Source organism: Tetrao urogallus (genome assembly GCF_951394365.1).
Source record: "Tetrao urogallus genome assembly, chromosome: 1".
NCBI lineage: Eukaryota > Metazoa > Chordata > Aves > Galliformes > Phasianidae > Tetrao > Tetrao urogallus.
In genome coordinates this window covers 173,775,418-173,793,494 of record NC_136813.1, presented here as the reverse complement: position 1 = coordinate 173,793,494, position 18,077 = coordinate 173,775,418, and the positions used below count along the sequence as shown (strand labels likewise).

The 18,077-nt window shown below is 39.8% G+C and overlaps 1 protein-coding gene across 1 annotated transcript in view; it reads right to left on the bottom strand.

The window, feature by feature from the left end:
- Positions 1 to 18,077, bottom strand: part of PLXNB2 (plexin B2) — a gene marked incomplete at its 3' end in the record, with an annotated part of 74,417 nt that overhangs the window by 10,901 nt on the left and 45,439 nt on the right. Inside the window, exons 18-28 of the mRNA XM_079539083.1 lie at positions 17,369 to 17,596; positions 16,713 to 16,889; positions 16,185 to 16,324; positions 14,934 to 15,034; positions 12,471 to 12,700; positions 10,828 to 11,009; positions 9,987 to 10,053; positions 9,730 to 9,876; positions 6,877 to 7,033; positions 5,703 to 5,803; positions 4,775 to 4,859 (exon numbers count right to left, since the gene is read on the bottom strand). Of these exons, the coding sequence (XP_079395209.1) occupies positions 4,775 to 4,859; positions 5,703 to 5,803; positions 6,877 to 7,033; positions 9,730 to 9,876; positions 9,987 to 10,053; positions 10,828 to 11,009; positions 12,471 to 12,700; positions 14,934 to 15,034; positions 16,185 to 16,324; positions 16,713 to 16,889; positions 17,369 to 17,596 (1,615 nt within the window). The remainder of the gene's footprint in view (positions 1 to 4,774; positions 4,860 to 5,702; positions 5,804 to 6,876; positions 7,034 to 9,729; positions 9,877 to 9,986; positions 10,054 to 10,827; positions 11,010 to 12,470; positions 12,701 to 14,933; positions 15,035 to 16,184; positions 16,325 to 16,712; positions 16,890 to 17,368; positions 17,597 to 18,077) is intronic.

Below are 18,077 nucleotides of genomic sequence, written 5' to 3'. Positions count from 1 at the left end.
CCCCTCTGATTCAAAGGAATACATCCTCTTTGCTCTCATAATGGTGCATAGCCTGATTTTGCTTTGGAATGAAGACAACACACCAAAGGGGATCCTACTGAGATTTCTCGCCCTTGCACATGGCTTAATCCAGCATGTGTTTGTTCAGCAACAACAGAATCAGCTACTAAAGAAATAGTAGTTGTTTCATAGGAAAGTAGGGCTTAAAGAGAACACAGCTCAACCGGATGATCTTCTGCAATGCAAAGATCCCACTTCATTGCTAAAAATAGCAGCCAGAAAGAGGAAGAGAAATGCAAAACAGGGGCATTGAGACATATTAGCAGTATGGTTGCTAAGAGGAGATCACACTTCTGGGAGATAACACTTCCCCTCCTGGAAAGCTAGGAGGTGAAGAAAGTGAAACACAGGGGGGAACACTGTCTTTTTGGTTGTAGCAGCCTTGTGATGCAACAAGCCATAAGCGGGGAAGGACTGTGCCTGCAGGGTCAACTGCCTTCCCCCCTGAAGGCTTCTTCTTGGCCCTTGTGAATTCTTTGGCCAATACAGAATGCAATGAATCCGATGGAGAGCTGGTGGAGGCAGGCGAGCCACTGACCGCCAGCACAGCCTCCCCCCACTGCACGACTCGTGGTGAGCTCGCCCCATCCTCTCCTGGGAATGCAACACTCCAAGGAAGGGCTGGCCTACACACATGTGCTCATCAGCATTTCTGATCTGCAGCCCTCTGGCTATTCTAAAGCAGAATAACTGAAAAAAAAACAACCCTAAAACACTCAACCACCAAAAACCACAAAACAGCCCCCACAGTAAGTTTTCAACAGAACACTCTGTTTTGGCTTATAGCTCTGTACAGAAATTCTTGCACAAAATCATCAGAACCATTCTCCATCTCGATACAAATTAGTACTTGCATTTATTATCTCCAGAAGCAAAGAATTCTGCAATTTGTCAGAACCACCAGCTTCCAGTGTCTTCCTGCTAGAAGCTGTGAATCAAAAGCAGCATGGAAGCAATGCCAGGTTTTAGAGCAACATCTCTGAACATGGTTTTACATTTTCGTTCTGTGCAAAGCCTCTTGCTTTGGCAGACAGTCAATGGCTTCAGCTGACATTGCTCAATGCAAAAGGTGCAAGTTAATGAGACTGGATAAAAGGAAAACCACATCGTCACAAGGCTTATTCATAGAGCAGGGATAGGTTTTCTATTTATTCCAGCCCCGTAAATCCCTGACTGTGTCATATAAATGTGTGTGTGTGGGAGGGCAAGCCTCTGATCCTCTCCTCTGCATTTTATACACTTAGCATCTCACAAGTCACTGTCGCTGTCAGCGTCTCTCCCTTTGCACTAGTTCTATAATGAGATAACAAGTTGGCACCAGCTAGCTCTGAAGACCCTTAGGGACTAAAGAAAATGGGCTAGCCTGGCATGAAATGCTATCTGCCCAAATTTGTACATCACCACTGCATGAAACAGGGTGCGGAGAAGAAACAAGGTGGAAGCTGTCTTCGTTCCATGCTTTGGGATCTGAGCTGTCCCAACATATTTTTTCTCTCATGTATGAGAGCTCTTATGTGACAGCATTGTCCCCAGAAGCCTGCTTCTCCTTTACAATTTAGAACAGCACATGTGCAACTAAGGAGTGCACCCTGGAATGCTGATCGTGTGTGTACAAAGAGCTTAACGGTACTGAATCATAGCTGAAGACATTACTGTAGAGAAAGAGAAAAGAAGAAGGGGGGAAGGGTGGAAAGGAGGAAGGGAGGAAGGAAAAGAAAAACACTTGGTCTGGTTCTTAGCTGTTTGCCATAAAGATGTGGGGAGGATGGAAGACTGGGATCCCAGAGTTGGAGACTGAACGCATCTCAGCATTAAGAAAGCAAAGCAAGCTGAGCACACACTGTCTCCACTCACTAGTCTACTCCACTTCTTCAGAGTGGAGGTGATTACTGCCTCAGCAGTTACCTCAGCAATCAGTGCAACTAAACTGAAGAGGGACTAAGATTGTTCTCCTTGGCTTGCTGCACTTCATCACCCTTTGTATGAAACTGAATGTTTCATAGAGTGAATACCAGCATAGGTATTGGAAGAACATTCAAGGATGCTGGATAAAGTCTCAACAGGAAGTATCCAGGAGGAAAGAGTAAAAGGTAAGTGGCAAGTAATTCTGCCTGTTCTGCTCTCTTGGTCAACACTGAACACTAATGAAATGGAAGCTGGCACATTTCTGTTAAATAGCAATAATACACGTCGAGCTATCAACTGAGATTCATCTTGAAAAATGTATGTTCCTGGTATATTATTTCCAATCTGTCTGATTGCCAAACTGTTGGAAGCCACGAAATTTAAGATAGCTACATTTGTGTAAAGGAATGAAACTGTTAGGTGAAGCAATGGCTTTTAAAATCAGTGCTAGACTGAAAAGTGTATCAAACAGTTTCATGGAAGGAATAATGATCTCAACAATAATAATCAATCCATAATTCTAACACCCAACTTGTGCACAGTAACTGAATATAAGGATTACAATAAGAGAAACAGAACATCTGAAATGTAAAAGAATCACATGACAAAGAATATGAACTTACAAGTAAATACTTCCATTAATATCGCAGTGCATTTTAGGCTACAGTGGATGTTGTCTGTCAAGGAATTGAGAAACAAAGGAAATTGGTGTAGAGAGCATACCCACACAGGAAGGTAAAAGCTTTAGAAGATGGGTTCCAAGCTACCACGTCATCTCTCACACAGAGAAGTCCAACACACTGCATCAGGCAGTAGCATTAGAATTAACTTTATGTAACATGCATTATTGCATATGTAACTGCATAACTAACATGAAAGAGAGGAAGATTTAAAAGGTAAATCATGACAGTAGCTGACAATGGACTGCAACCCTTGAAACAAAGGAATGATATAAATTTTAAGAGATAGTATGTAGGAATTAACAAAATCAGCTAACACATTCAGGAAAAACCAAGTGAACATAGCTGGAGGAATACCACTTGCCATGGTAGAGGGACACAAACTATGAATGTACAGAGACTAGTCTGCAAGGCAATGCAGTTGTAAGAAATGCAATACAGAAATTTCATCAGATCTGTTCTATCATGGAGCAGAGGAGCTGATCTCTCCTGTGGTTCATCTATAAATGTGCATTCAATTCTCAGTTCAGTAAGTGGAAGAAACTTTGAAAGTATGAGGAAAGAAGGAGAATCTATTTCTTAAAAAATTGAAACATTTTGGCTGCAGATGTAATGGCATTAAGAAACAAAATGGTAATGTTTGCTAAGAGCACTTCCTATTAAGCTGGGATATAGTCTTACACTGATTATAATTAAAGCTCCATTATTTCAGGCTTTTATAACTAGGATGAAGGGAAGCATGCAAGTGTACAGAAAGTAGAACAAAACAAATAAGCCCTCTATAGTCTGGTGGGGAATAAAAGGCAGTGGAAACAAGGATGTGCCACCTGGGAAGAATACAGGGATGCTGTTCAAACATGCAGAGATGGGATCAGGAACACACAAATGGAACTGAGCTTGGAGATGGATGTTAAAACAACAAGAAGGATTCAATAGATACATTGGCCAGAAGAGACAGGCCAAAGAGAGCGTACCATATCAGATAAACAAGAACTGGATACAACAGATATGGAGAAGGTTGAGGTACTTAATGAGCTCTTTGCCTCAGTCTTCACTGGCAGCCAGGATTCTCCTATTTCTCATATCCCTGAATCTCACATCCTTGAACCTGTTGGTGGGAACAGGGGGAGTAAATTCCTCCCCACCGTGAGGGCAGAGCAAGTCTGACACTGCCTAATGAGACTGAACATGTACAAGTCCACGGGGCTGGATGACATGCATTTCAGGGTCTAGAGAGATCTGGCTGATGTGGTTGCCAAGCCACTCTCTAGTGACTGGAGAAAGGGAAACATCACTCCCATTTACAAGAAAGGGAAGATGGAGGAACTACAGGCCAGTGGGTCTCACCTCTGTGACTGGGAAGATCATTCAACAGATCCTCATAGAAGACATGTTACGGCATACGTGGGACGAGCAGCTGATCTGAAACAGTCAGCATGGCTTCACCAAGGAAAGATCATGCCTGATCAATCTAGTGGCCTTCTATGATGGAGTGAAGGCGTTGGTGGACATAGGGAAGGCAACTCTATGTCCAGATGGAAGCCAATGACAAGCAGTATCCCCCAGGGTGTCTGTCTTGGGATGATCAGAGGACTCCTTCATAGGAGCACCTCTCCTATGAAGATAGGCTGAAGGAGCTGGACTTGTTCAGTCTGAAGAAGAGAAGGCTGCAGGGAGACCTCATTACAGTCATCCAGTATTTAAAGGGAGATCATAAACAGGAGGGAAATTAAATTTTACACTGGTAGATAGTGATAGGACAAGGGGGAATGTTTTTAAACTAAAAGATTTAGATTAGATGTTGGGGAAAGTTTTTCACTGAGAGGGTGATGAGGTGCTGAAATAGGTTGCCCAGAGATGTTGTGGACACTCTCTCCCTGGAAGTGTTCTAGGCCAGTTTGGAGGGCCCCTGGGCAATGTGATCTAGTACTTGATCTAGCAGCCTGCTTGTCTGTGGCAGCGGGGTTGAAATATAATAATTCTTGAGGTCCTTTCCAACTCGAGCTATTCTATGATTCTACAGTCTTGCTCCATATACTCAGTAGACACTACCAAGATCACCATCACCATCTCTGTGTAGGTTTGGCTTCCAAACATTTTGGGAAGTAGAGAAGTCCCAAAATACTTACTTTCCCCAGGGACATCTTGCTGACTATCCTCTGGCTGCTGGGAAATTCCCATTTTCGATAAGATGAGTGTGGCACCATCTCGGACCTTTGAAGATACGAACACAGGGTTGTTATGCAAAAGAATAAAACAAGGCTGAACTTTTTTCTTAACAGATAATCTGTGGTTTCCGTAATCTTTTGTTAGAAATCTGGACCTGATTTCTATCAAAAGAAATCTGATAAATGCTGCCCTACAAAGGCTTATTGGGCAACCAGATCTGTCATTCAGAACAGACTGCCCTCCATCTTGTTGCATAATAGATTGCATCAACACGTCCTCAGAGTAATCAAAATGCTAGAAGCACATCCAAGACATCAGTGGTTCATCTGTCCAGTGCGAAGGCCCTTTGTGCAAAAATAGATCTTATTGTGAAGAATCATACCTCTATCTTTTCTGAGACAAAACTAACTTCTGGCTTTCCTAAACAGGATACCTGTTGTTACAAGAGGACAAATAAAATACAAAGGAAAGATAAGTGGATTGCAAGTGTTAGTGTGCCCAGCACAAAATCTAACAGACTGTATAGAACATCAACATCTGCTCTCTTGACTAGGCTGTTGAACAAAACAGATAGACCCAAAATCTATTTATTAGCAGAGCAAGAATAAGGATAATTCTCAAGGGTAGGAAGTTGTAAAGGAAATAAAAGAAAATATGAATAAAAGACCCAGCAAAGGCACAGGGAGCTTTGGAATGTTGAAAGGAGAATTTAGGCAATATGTCTAGACCATGTCTTTCATGCTCGCAAGTTTTTACAGTCTAGACCCAGAGGTAGTTTTTCTTTTGATCCTTTACACAGAACAGAAGTTCCTCTATAAACAAATAAAGATTTTATTTATTACTAGAGAACAATTAACAGATGCGAACAACTGCTCTGAAACACCTTACATTATAATGCATCAGTGTGTTGATACGTTTCCATCTGCCATCTCTTTGGGATGTTAAATCCAAGTCTGAGAGGATCTGTGCAGTAGAGCCTGGACGCCACTCTAAGGTGCAATTAAAATGAGAAAAAAAAACTTGTTTAACCACAGGCAAATATAACTACTCCAAGAATGTTTAAATTTAGAGAACCTCTGACGCATTGTGGAATATTAAAAGAGGTAATTTAACACATCATGATGTGCATTATTTATTGCTTTCTAGTTTGGTCTTTATTAGAGAAGATTGCACAATTTATTCCCAACCACGCACATAATTTCTGGTTATTTTCCACGGAAAGTCAGAGAATCACAGAATGCCAGGGAGTGGAAGGGACCTCGAAAGAACATCTAGTCCAGTCCCCCTGCCAGAGCAGTAACACCCAGATTAGGTCAAATTCCTTTGCATAGAATACTACTAATATATATATAATAAGAGCCACTGGCAGTCCAAAATAGAGGAGTAAGACTTTCTGTGGTTTGGAAAAACCATTCTTAGTTAATTTACCAGTATTTTCTCAAGAGTAAAAATTGCATCCTCTACTTTCAAATTAAGACAGTAATGAGGATATTGCAAAACTTCTTAAATGGAGCTTCTACTATGAGATTATTAGGCCTTTTAGGTCAGACTTTTTTTTTTTTTTTCTTTTTCAGAAGAGAACAGCAATTCTGAAAGCCTTCGAAGATGATGATTTTCATAGGTTGGGTGGCTCATCATCTTTAACAAGTGAAATTCCTCTAAGTTATAATTTTTTTGAACAATCATAAGATCAAAATTGGTACCAATTTCTGAAACTGCATCATTACTTTTCCATCAGTTAATTGTCCATGCTGTCATTATCACATTAATTAGTACCTGCGATACTGTCAGACATGAATACATTTGTGCTAACAGTCATTAACAGGCTCTTTACACACTAATGACAGTAGAAAAAAACTTTAACAATCATGAAAAAGAACTCTATAAGAAAGCATTAATTTTAAATGCATATTAAGATCGTGATAAAATGTGGTATATTTCCATCCAGCTGAACATAAATTCAATTTTTGTTGCTTTTGTAGGAATTTTTGGCACTGTGGAAAAGTCAAAATCACAAAGCACGTTTCATCAACTCTGTATAGGATCACAAGCGGCAACCTACCAAGAGCTACACTGTCAGCTTTTGGCCACTGAGAACATGGCAGATTTCGATAGACTTGGTCTATTATCTTTTCCTTTACTTGTGATATGGTATCACAGTTCAGCACTTTCACAGGTGTAGAATCAGTTCCTCCATCCTGGACATACACATTTACTGTCTGTGAAAGAAAGAATGTATACGGTTATTACGACAAATCAGTGCTTAAATTACCTGTAAATCTGGCTTACTAGATAGTTCAAATGCAAACATTATTTACATAAAATAAGTTTAAATAAAAAATTCGTTGACAATGATTACTGCACAATAATACATATTTGCAATGATACTATAGATTATTTCAGAGATCCTTCACTATTATGCAGTCAGCAGCTCTTTCAAAACTTCAACTCATTCTTCCCACTATGATAAAATAAAAAAGCTGCAGAATAGATTTGCTTGTTGTGTGCAGTATGATACCATTATCAAATCCTGGGAAATTATTAATTTTTTAAATAAAGGAGAGGCACAAGAACAAAGCAGCTGGAGCACTGGCTAGCTACAGGCTTCTCCTGTGGCCTGATAACTTGGGGTGCAAGAAGCACAAGTAACACAGTGCCTAAACTTAATGTGTTACCAATAACCACCTGAACTGCACTTTTTCGAACTCCTAGAATACAGCACACTTTTGTCTTCCTTTATGCTATCTTCACAGACCGGGTTTTACCTCTCAAGCTAAGCAGGCTAAGCCAGTACATATGTGATCTAACATGGCTCAGATGATGAGTAGTGATTTGTCCATTCCCATAACTTTATCTCCTGTGACCAGCTGCTCACTAGACATATATGAATACACAGACACATATATCTGTATATATAAAAGCCATATACAACAGCTCTGATGTTCCAAGACTTTATTTATTGCTCACTATTGTCACAATAACCATAATAGCTGCAGGAAGTACACCTAAGTAGTTTATAATAGTTCTAAAATATTACTGTTTTCTGATAGTACTGACATGTTTTTTTTAATGTTAAAGCGAATCTCTTGAAAGCCTGTAATTTGTTATATCTAGGGGGATTTTTTTTAAAGTATCTTCATTATACACATCAGTTTCAGCACAGGTAGAAGCAAATGAGAAAATGATGGCCAGTAAACCTCCGTGGGAGGAAAAAATACCCAAAACAAACAGACATTGCAGCAAACCTCTTTCTTTCAGTATCCAAATCAGTACAACACCACATCTTTGTGGAGGTTTTGCTAGTCAGGAAGCTTCGGAGGCCAGGCATGTCACAAGACCAGCCAGTGATCCTAAGCATCTCATCTGGTCCTGCCAACCATGACACCTAAATTTATCACCATGAGCCTCAGAATTGAACTTGCATGGTTGGTATTTTTATTGCGCGAAGAAAAACTACGCCATACGGCAGTGAAATTAAACATGATTGCACTGTCCCTTGGCAGAACTCTCAAACTAATCATGAGATTTCACCTTCCTTTTCCTATTAGCTTTATGGTAATTAGACATGATTTGCTGCTGGTTCAGTATGCAGCATGTCAGCGTAACCAGTGATGCAAAACAGACTCAGCTTTTAAATAAGAACAATCAGAGCGCAGACAGCTCTGTACCGTACTCTCCCACCACATCTCACTTTCCAGCAGAAGTGAACTAATTAACTCATGCTTTAACTGACCTCGGTGGATGAATGCTCCCTAACTGTTCTCTATTACCACTACATCGTCACCATCATGCCGAAGGATCCTAATAATTTAAAGCAGTGCTTCACAGTCTTTTACCACACATGTATCTGTATATATCTCATTATCTTGCATGTGCACGCATACATACAAGATAATTGTTTTATGTGAAATTTGTGAATCTGGACCAAATAGTGCCACTATACAATGTCATAGTGTTTAACATCTAAATATGCTTGTTCTGCCCACATCTGATTACATACACAAATTTTCTGCTGTTGCACTGCATTCATTTAGCTTAATTATAGGCATCAGATTTTTATGAAAAGAAAGTGACTGAATAACAAACTGCTGCTATGAAGACTTGCATGATGCACAGTACAAATACATTTTCTTCACCATACACAAGAGAAAATGGATACAGCACTGTCACTTAGTGCAGTTCTCTGAGTGGTATTTTCAGCTCAGATATTAACACAGAAACACAGCTAATTCCCATCATAACAACTGAACTTAAAATATTCATTCTTGGTCAGCACTCCCTTTTCCTGCAGGCAGTCTAGGTAACAGTCGAGTGACTCTGTGAGTGAAAGTCCTAGGGCAGTCTCCTCACATCAGCCCTCCCATCAGCATCCCTTCAGAATACGCAAACAGACTTAACAAAGCTTTTGGTTAAGTTTCTCTTTTGACACTGCAGGTATGTCACTGCGTCTTTCTCAGTTGGAGACAACCACAAATGACTGCTAACATGTCAATAAAAGAGGAATCAGAGATGAAAAAAATTTTTCTGACAAGAAGAAATCAAAAGTGAAAGAAACAACCTGAAGTTCAAGCGCAATGTTAGTGAAAGAATTTAACAAAAATCAATCACAAGTTAATTTAGATGGAAAAAGGGAAGGACGTAAACACCATAGCCACTCTTCAGGAAGGCCTTGAAAAATATGGAAGGGATTTAGTGAAGTAAATTCCATAGTGGTAGAACTGGAATTTAACTTATAGAAAATAGATTATAACTCTGTTTTCCTGCTTGGAGACTTGCTGACCATCTATAGTATTGCCCCTGATCAGAATTTCTGTGCAGACCTTAGTAGTTCAGAAAGTATGTACAGTCTTAACACTACGCATCTTCATTATAATAGGAAAGTACTTTCATAACGTATTAACCATGCTCTGCTTACCAACTGTGTATACTCGACATCATCTCCTAGTAAGCCTGTGTCATTCAGTGTATACTTGGCTTTCTTCAGAACAGCATCCACTGGACCTTTCTCTACTTGGTGTTTGATGGCTTTGAACAATTTGTAAAGAGGCTCCCCAGCATTGTCCTGTTAAAAGGAAATAAAGCAAAATAAACAAAAATGAAATATATACTCAGTGCGCATGTTTAAGTATTACTGATGAAAAAACCCCAAAGGCAACAGACTTCAGCTCTTACCTTGAGGTACTGATATAAACAAATAGACATCCAGTTAGACAACATTCTCTCAACAACTGTTTCAGATCTAAAAAAAATACAATGCCAAGTAAGTTAACAGCACTTAATGACAAAGTTTTAAAGAAAAGCGTTGCTTGAAATATAATATTTTTTACATGCTTAACTGCAGGCACTCTCCTAATGCAATGATTTCCCTACAGAGTCTTGAGAGCATGTACTTGCTTTATGATAAGTGCTTTGTATTGCTCATCATTCCCGAGTACCTTCAGCTCATTACTAAAAAGCACAGTCTTTATGCAAAACCTTAAACTGTGGCTATGCTGTAAGAAGAGCTAAAAAATTAACCCAGAAGTGCGCAGACTGGGAAAGCAACTCTACAGATTACAAAGCACGTGTGCACAGCAAGGCCTTCTGTAATGGATTTGAGAGAACAGGAGGGTTAAAAACATTAGTGCAAGCCTTTATCGAATACATAATGAAAGCTGATTATGTGTGCTCATTACGGAGATGACGTGTGGTATAAATGCTAGATAATTTGGAATAAAATCAGATTAAAAAGTAAATGAAATGTTCATTATTGTATTTTGAAGTAAGGTAGATGCTTCAGCAACCTTGATACAGATTCTATGTCACAGCAATTTGAATAAGGAAATCTGTTGCCAACAGCCCAGCTTTTGCCTTTCACGGCTATTTCTGGTGAAGCTGTCTTCTTAATATGCTTGGGTGAGGGTGTCTGACTTCCACAGATAGCTGGTGTTTTAATACAGTCAAAAGAAGTTGCAAAAGAAGTACATTTTCAGGAAAATAGAGAACAAAAGAATAATATAACAATCATTCAAACCTTCTTAGCATCAGCTTTGGGTTTTTGGCCACCACGTACTGCTCCATCAGTTCTAAGAACAGCGTCCTCATGATGTCAGTATAGTATTCTAGTTTTCCATGTAAAGCAACCGTCAGTAAAGATGCAAAGTACACTTTAGCTCGAGCAGAGAACTCCCTTTGGTTTTCCAGCGTGTGAATAAACTGAAATAGAAAACAAATGGAAAAGCAGGTCAGTTGACATTTTTGTGAAGAACCTCAACACTTGTCTGCATTACAAAGATGAGGAATATTATTTTAACAGTAACCTAAACACAGCATGGAAAAGTTTTCAGAAGTTCGAAAATACTACTTCTAAGAATATGTTCCCTATCATTTGGTTTTAGATAGATCATTTGGTTTAGCTAATCCACGGAATGCTAATATATTTTAACTGAAGGAGGGAAGGAAGGAGGGAAGGAGGGAAGGAGGGAAGGAGGGAAGGAGGGAAGGAGGGAAGGAGGGAAGGAGGGAAGGAGGGAAGGAGGGAAGGAAGGAAGGAAGGAAGGAAGGAAGGAAGGAAGGAAGGAAGGAAGGAAGGAAGGAAGGAAGGAAGGAAGGAAGGAAGGAAGGAAGGAAGGAAGGAAGGAAGGAAGGAAGGAAGGAAGGAAGGAAGGAAGGAAGGAAGGAAGGAAGGAAGGAAGGAAGGAAGGAAGGAAGGAAGGGAGGAAGGGAGGAAGGGAGGAAGGGAGGAAGGGAGGAAGGGAGGAAGGGAGGAAGGGAGGAAGGGAGGAAGGAAGGAAGGGAGGGAGGGAGGGAGGGAGGAAGGGAGGAAGGGAGGAAGGGAGGAAGGGAGGAAAGGAGGAAGGTAGGAAGGGAGGAAGGGAGGGAGGGAGGAAGGGAGGGAGGAAGGGAGAGAAAGAAAGAACAATAATGTGTTCTGTGACAATTTTTTTAAAAAGGAAAATCAACTCTCCTCTTTCCCAAATTCCCAGTCCTTTCACATCATATTATAAAGCCACTAATCTAAGTAAGTGCACCTGGGAATGCACTCTGTTCTGCCAGAAACTATAATGTTACCATTAACTAGCTCGACACTGGAGTCTCATTAAAGAATAAGAAGTAGATAGGAGCCTAAATCTATATTTAGGTGTCTGACTATCAGCTCAGTTTTTGAGTGTGAGCAATTAGATATCTTTTTGGAGGAGCTGAGTACTCATCAATCATTTTTATGAATAGGGCACTTGTTTCTGGAGGAGCCTATGTCTTGGACTGTCTGGGAGAAAAATCCAGCTGACAGCTTCTAGGAGGTAACTGGTAACCACAGCACCTAGCTGAACCAAGAGGGAATCACCATTCCCTTGGACACATTTCTTAAAAAGATAAACATACACTAACATGTAACAGCAGCTTTTACAGCAGGTAATATCTGTTTTCCTGCAGCTGCTGTAATGATGACTAAGGCTATGCTACATGCTATGGCTGGTTCTACAGAAATGCCTGTCTGTAACTCCAGGAAGTTCTGGCTGCAGTGCCACAAATTTGGCTTTGGTTACTATGGAACCAGAATCTTAAGAAAATGGCTTATTTCTATGGACTTCGTTTCACTTGTACTTGCAAACCTACTGTGTTGAATGCCAAGGTATGCCAAGCTAAGAGACAAAGTGAATCTACTTCAATACTCACATTAATGAGAAATGATTTGCTATTGAGGAGGTTGGAGAACTGGTTCAGAGCCTGCTCAACAGTCTGCCGCCGAGCCTCTGGAATATCCAGCTTTCCTGTAATCATCACATCCTTCTCCCCATCTTTGGAGGGCAAGAAGAAGACTCTGTCCGTGTATGTTTTGTAGTCCAGTACTGGGATTCCAGCTTCATTTACATCATTTGTCTGATCCTCCATCTCTATCATTAGATCTAGAACACAGTTGAACAGTTGATTTAAAAAAAAAACTGCATCTTTTTTCTTCTTTTTGGTAGCACAATCGCTTTGGGTACCACACAGCATAGAAGAAGTAACTCATCACTGAAAACTCTATCTCAACTCACATTTTCTCTTGTTATTTTTGCCAGTTATCCTGTTAACTATGACCACAGCTAATCCTCTGGTGACATGCACATCTGTCTCTAGCACAGATGGTTTCCTTGTTTACATCTATTGAAAGACAGCCTTAATGGATGTCTGAGTGAGTTCATACATATGAACCTGGGGTTGCTGCAAAGAGCAAAAAACTGACACAGCAATACTGTTTTTTCAGTTTTTTCAAAGTATGTTCTATTTCCTCTGAATCCATGCAGTAATGAAAGTTATTTTTAAAAACACATAGCAATGCAGGAGAAGTACAGTTTAAAACATAAAGAACACTAATTTAATTGAGAGGAAGGGAATGGCAGGAAGGAAGAAGGTTAAATATCTTGCTGAAATTGATGGAGACATTTCTGTGGGACTCAGAAACTTTGAATTTCTTAAAAGGACAACAACTAGGGAATCATCTTTCAGAAGAGCTATTTTAGCTGAAGGATTTCCAATTACCCAGTATTGTTGATTGACTAGAATACCATGTTAATTAATACAGTGACCTTGTGTCTCTGCAATTTTATTGCTCATATGCATTCATTTACCCCTTTATTTTAGAGCAGTCAGCAAACCCTAAGAGAGAAAGCGTCTTGTGGTTTCCAGCTCTTTGGTATTTGCACTTCCTCCCTGATGGCTCTTTTCTTGACTATTCTTGGTCCTATGTATTTCAGACTGTCTGTATTTCATGCTGCTGTCATTATAGCTTTACACTGTGGCTCTAGAACGTGTTTTGATTTCAGTGTTTCACTTTACTGTCAGCCAAGGTGGATGCAGTTTGGAAACTGGATTGCTCCTTGCAGATGCTTTCTGTTTCCTCAGTATTTGTGCTTAATGGAGCAGAGAGGAAACCTTTCAACCCACCAAACACCAGGAGTCTGCAGCACCCTCCAGGGAGGGTCAGCAAGAGAAAGGCACCTTTTCCTTTCAGAAATGAGTATGAGGTTTTGCATTGAGGAGGCAGTCGGAGAGAGCGCTGTTAACTTTGATTAAACCTTTCACATTTCAAAATGCAGTTTGAAATTAAGCTTCCCTAGTAACAGTTTTTGATTCAAAGATTTGCTCCTGGGTTGCGTCTAGAACATGGAAAGAGTTAGCATTCCAGAGAAAGAAAGTTGAAAGGAAAGAACATTCAGTCTCCAACATTGCTGGAAAACAAGACTTAGAGAAGCTCCAAGTATGGCAGAAGTCACTGAGATACCCAAGCTCCTAACATTAGTTTCAAACTCTAACCTGAAATTGGTGTTTAATTCAATCCTTCTTGTTAGCTGCTGTCAGCATGAAGTAATCTATTTCTCTGTAGAATAAAACCTGTGGCTTTTTTAGTAGGGATTATTTCAACACGACCCAACAGCAAGTCTAATTAGCTAATGAGGTGACATTTCATGGTAATCATTTAGGCCAATATTTGCAATGTTTGCATTCAGATGCTTAATTTAAGCATTGCAGTGAGTGGTTCAACATGTAGAAATGCTGAGCCTACACACCTCCTGCTGTCCTCCCTGGGATGATGTTTCTAGATTTATACAAAACAATTAGCTAGCTTCTCAAATCAAGCATAGGGTCTTGCCATGATAAACTGTACAACATACTATTTCTTTCCTGCGTGCTTACCAATTATCCCTTTGCAGACTGATTGCTGAAAATACATTTTGCAGGTCTGAGAATCATTTTTCGTGTACATACTTGGCATATATTGCCATTGTGCTAAATACTAAGTGGACAGTTAGTTACTGCGAACCTCTCTTTCCTCTGTGTCAATCCACTCACATTTATGAACGTGCATAAATAACTACAAATAACCCCCATCTCAACTATTTTTATTTTGTAATAGAAAACTGTGCTTCCTTTAGACTAAAACTGTCCATTTCCTTTAAGAACCTCAACTCCATATTTTACATAATTTATGATTTTTATACATAATAGCAAAATGTTTGCTCTGTGTCAATACCTGTAATCAAAACTACCAAGACCTACTTTGAATTATTTGTTCTCAAGAGATAGTTTTAGCAACATAGCATCACAGGTCTTCCGATTGCTCAAGAGGACTCACAGCAGTGCAAATATCTGTCATACCTGTGAATTCCTTCTTGCACCGGTCTCTGACACTCTCCTCCAGGCCTTCAAGTTGAGATTTAATTTTTTCATACTCTCGTTCTGCTTGCTGGCTCTTCCGTCTTCATGGAATAAAAATAAGATTTACAAAAGTTACAAATTGTAAAATCAAATAGTTTGCAACAGGGGGTGACGGGAGGACCGTTCTTGGCTTAGATTTCTATTTGAACACTACTGACAGATGAAGAAACGGAGAACAGCATCAGTAGCTCAAATTTAGTGCCAATCACCCTGGCATCACCACAGACATGCTACTTGAAAGCGTGCTGGGGCAGACATTTGAAATCCAATAAGCACTAAGCTACAAATATTTATACATACAAATCCTATATATTCAGTACAGAAACTTAATTTGTATGCACCAAACAAAGACTACTTGCAGTATGTTCTACACTAGCTATGAGGCATCCAGGGTATGCAACAAGAAGTGAACCAAGGAGGCTACAGAACATCTGCTCTGCTGATACACACCATTGGAATGAAATCCACCTACTCTTAAGGTCTGTGCATGAGGTCAATGTATTACTAACCTCAAAATTATGCTAAGTAGGTCTCAAGTGAAGTACAGACATTGTTCTGGCCCTCTGTGAAGTGTGAACTTAATAATGAAATTTGTGTGGGTAAAACTTATCTCAGCTTGAAAGACCAAAATGACCACTAAGCCAAATACATCCCAGCTTGGAGTTACAGTGCTGACTGAGGCAGTATAAATGTGGATGAATATGTATGCAGAATAGGTTATAGCCTTCAGGAGAGGCACGTTAGCAGCCATTTCAAGAATGTTATGTGTGCCACTTCGCAGTTGCGCACTAGGCAAACCTGGGACCAATTGTTGTGCTCACGTCTAAAGGACACACCATGCTGACTGACACACAGAATCACAGAATCACAGAATGGCCAGGGTTGGAAGGGACCTCAAGGATCATGAATCTTCAACCCCCTGCCACATGCAGGGCCACCAACCTCCACGTTTAATGCTAAACCAGGCTGCCTAGGGCCCCATCCAACCTGGCCTTAAACACCTACACATTATTTGGTGTGCGTGAGAGGAATAAACTGGTGCTCAGACATATTTCCAGCCTTAACTGCTTTTCTTAACTCTAAAGCTCTTAAAATTTCTATTTTGTTGGTTGAGCTCAGAACAATCAGGTATTACCTTCTAAACTGTAGGACACAGGACAACAAAAGGACATAATTAAAGGAACTTCTTACCTGTAACAGATGATAGAAATGATGATGATTGCTATCATAGGAATAAGTACCAGTGGCAAAATAAGATTCAGTGGGATGTCACTCACACGTGTATCATATTCCACTCTTCCAAGGACCCATTCACGGAGTCCAAATTTCACCTAATTAGGTAAGCACAGACATTTGCCTCAAGAACTGCAAATGGACAGTGGCTCACTTTTCAATTGTGCTCTAAATTCTTAGTAATTCTCACTAAGTGAACTTCTAGCTCAATTTGCCAAACAAAAGAAACATTTCTGAATACTTTATACAAAATTTAGGTCACTAGCACTTTATTCTATGAGATAATTTTACTTTACTTTGCAGAGGAAGAAAAATTCCCAGCTTGCCTAGCTAGAATTTTACAATCCCGTGTGAAGAATGTACAGCTCGGCAGCTTGGGAACACTGTTTACATGTGACATCTTCTAGACAAGAGGCAGAAACTGGAGGAAGAAAGAACTGCAAGGATTTTCTTTACGGTATACATTATATTGAAAAGGTAACTTACAATGAATTCTGGAAGGTTATTGATCATATCCCTTTTCTGCCTTTTCTTTGGCTGTGGCTGTACTTCAGGTGGCTCACAATATAAGTCTGTTTCAGTCAGTGTCTTTATGTTGCAAGGCTCATCACCTACAAAAGCCTGGGCCTCGTCAATGGTCATGGCTTTGTTCAGGTTACTGCCCTAGACAGAAAATAAAAGAGTATGTCATTAAGGCAAAGTCTTGGGATATGAGAAATCCCAAGTTGATAATTTCTATTTGGATCATTTTGAGCAGCAGATGTGAGTCTACTGTAGTGTACAGAAGAGCAGAGTGGAGGTGGAGGGGAATCATACAATTCCTTCTCCTTTTCTTCTTGACGCAAGAAGAAAAGTTCCCTGCAGTCCTTGAGAGCTCTCTGGGAGAAGAAATTTCCGAAGGCCAGACTCCACAGTAGTGGAGTCCTGGGGAAACCCAAAGTATGGCAAAAAGGCCTCTGAGAAGGGCAGGGGAGGGAAAGGAAAGACAATATTTATTATCTAGCAGGGGTAAGGCATTCTAGAATTTGAAATATTATACCAAACAGCTGTTCATTATAGGTTAAGGGTTTTTGAAAGAAAGGAAAAATCTCACACACGTATCAAGGACAAAGTGAGTAACCATAATCTCTTAATAAATTTACCTTTGCATTTATAAGTTTGTTGACTTGCTTTTTGATGCCATCTGTGAAATTTTCAAAGGTCGGGTCTGCAACATAAGTAAATGAATGGCTCTCATTTTTTACAACCAACTGATAATGATCCATTAGAATAATAGTGGTAATGTTATAGTTTTCTGGATCCTCCAATATTGGTAGTGAAGAAAAAACCACTGTGGTTTCATTAAGTCTCATAACACAGTTTCCAACAAACTATAAGAAACAAGAGAAGAACATGAACATATTAGAGTTTGATTGGTTCTTATACATAAGTGTTGATAACTTCACACTTCAGAAATGAAAACACTGGAGTTGTATCCTCTTCATACAGAAAAAATAACACAGTATATGGTACTTGCTAAAAAGAAAAGAAAAAGCAATAATGACGGGAACAAATTGTTGATTCATTATATTCTAGCAGCTGTCCCCAGAAAAAACACAGCTCGCTTTCCATTGCCTCCAAATTCTGTGGCTCTGGACAACTTGCCTGATATCAGTAAATTGCTCTAAGATTAAGAGGTCTACATGGGAAGTTTAATCCAGATCATCTTCTGAACCATAAAGTGTCTCAGGTTCTTTTTACTGACACAGTAGAATACCTTGCTGAAATGCAAGACAATTACAAAGTGAATTTCTGAATAAAATTTACTAATTGTTACTAATTGATAACGACTCCATTGATCTGCCCCTCACC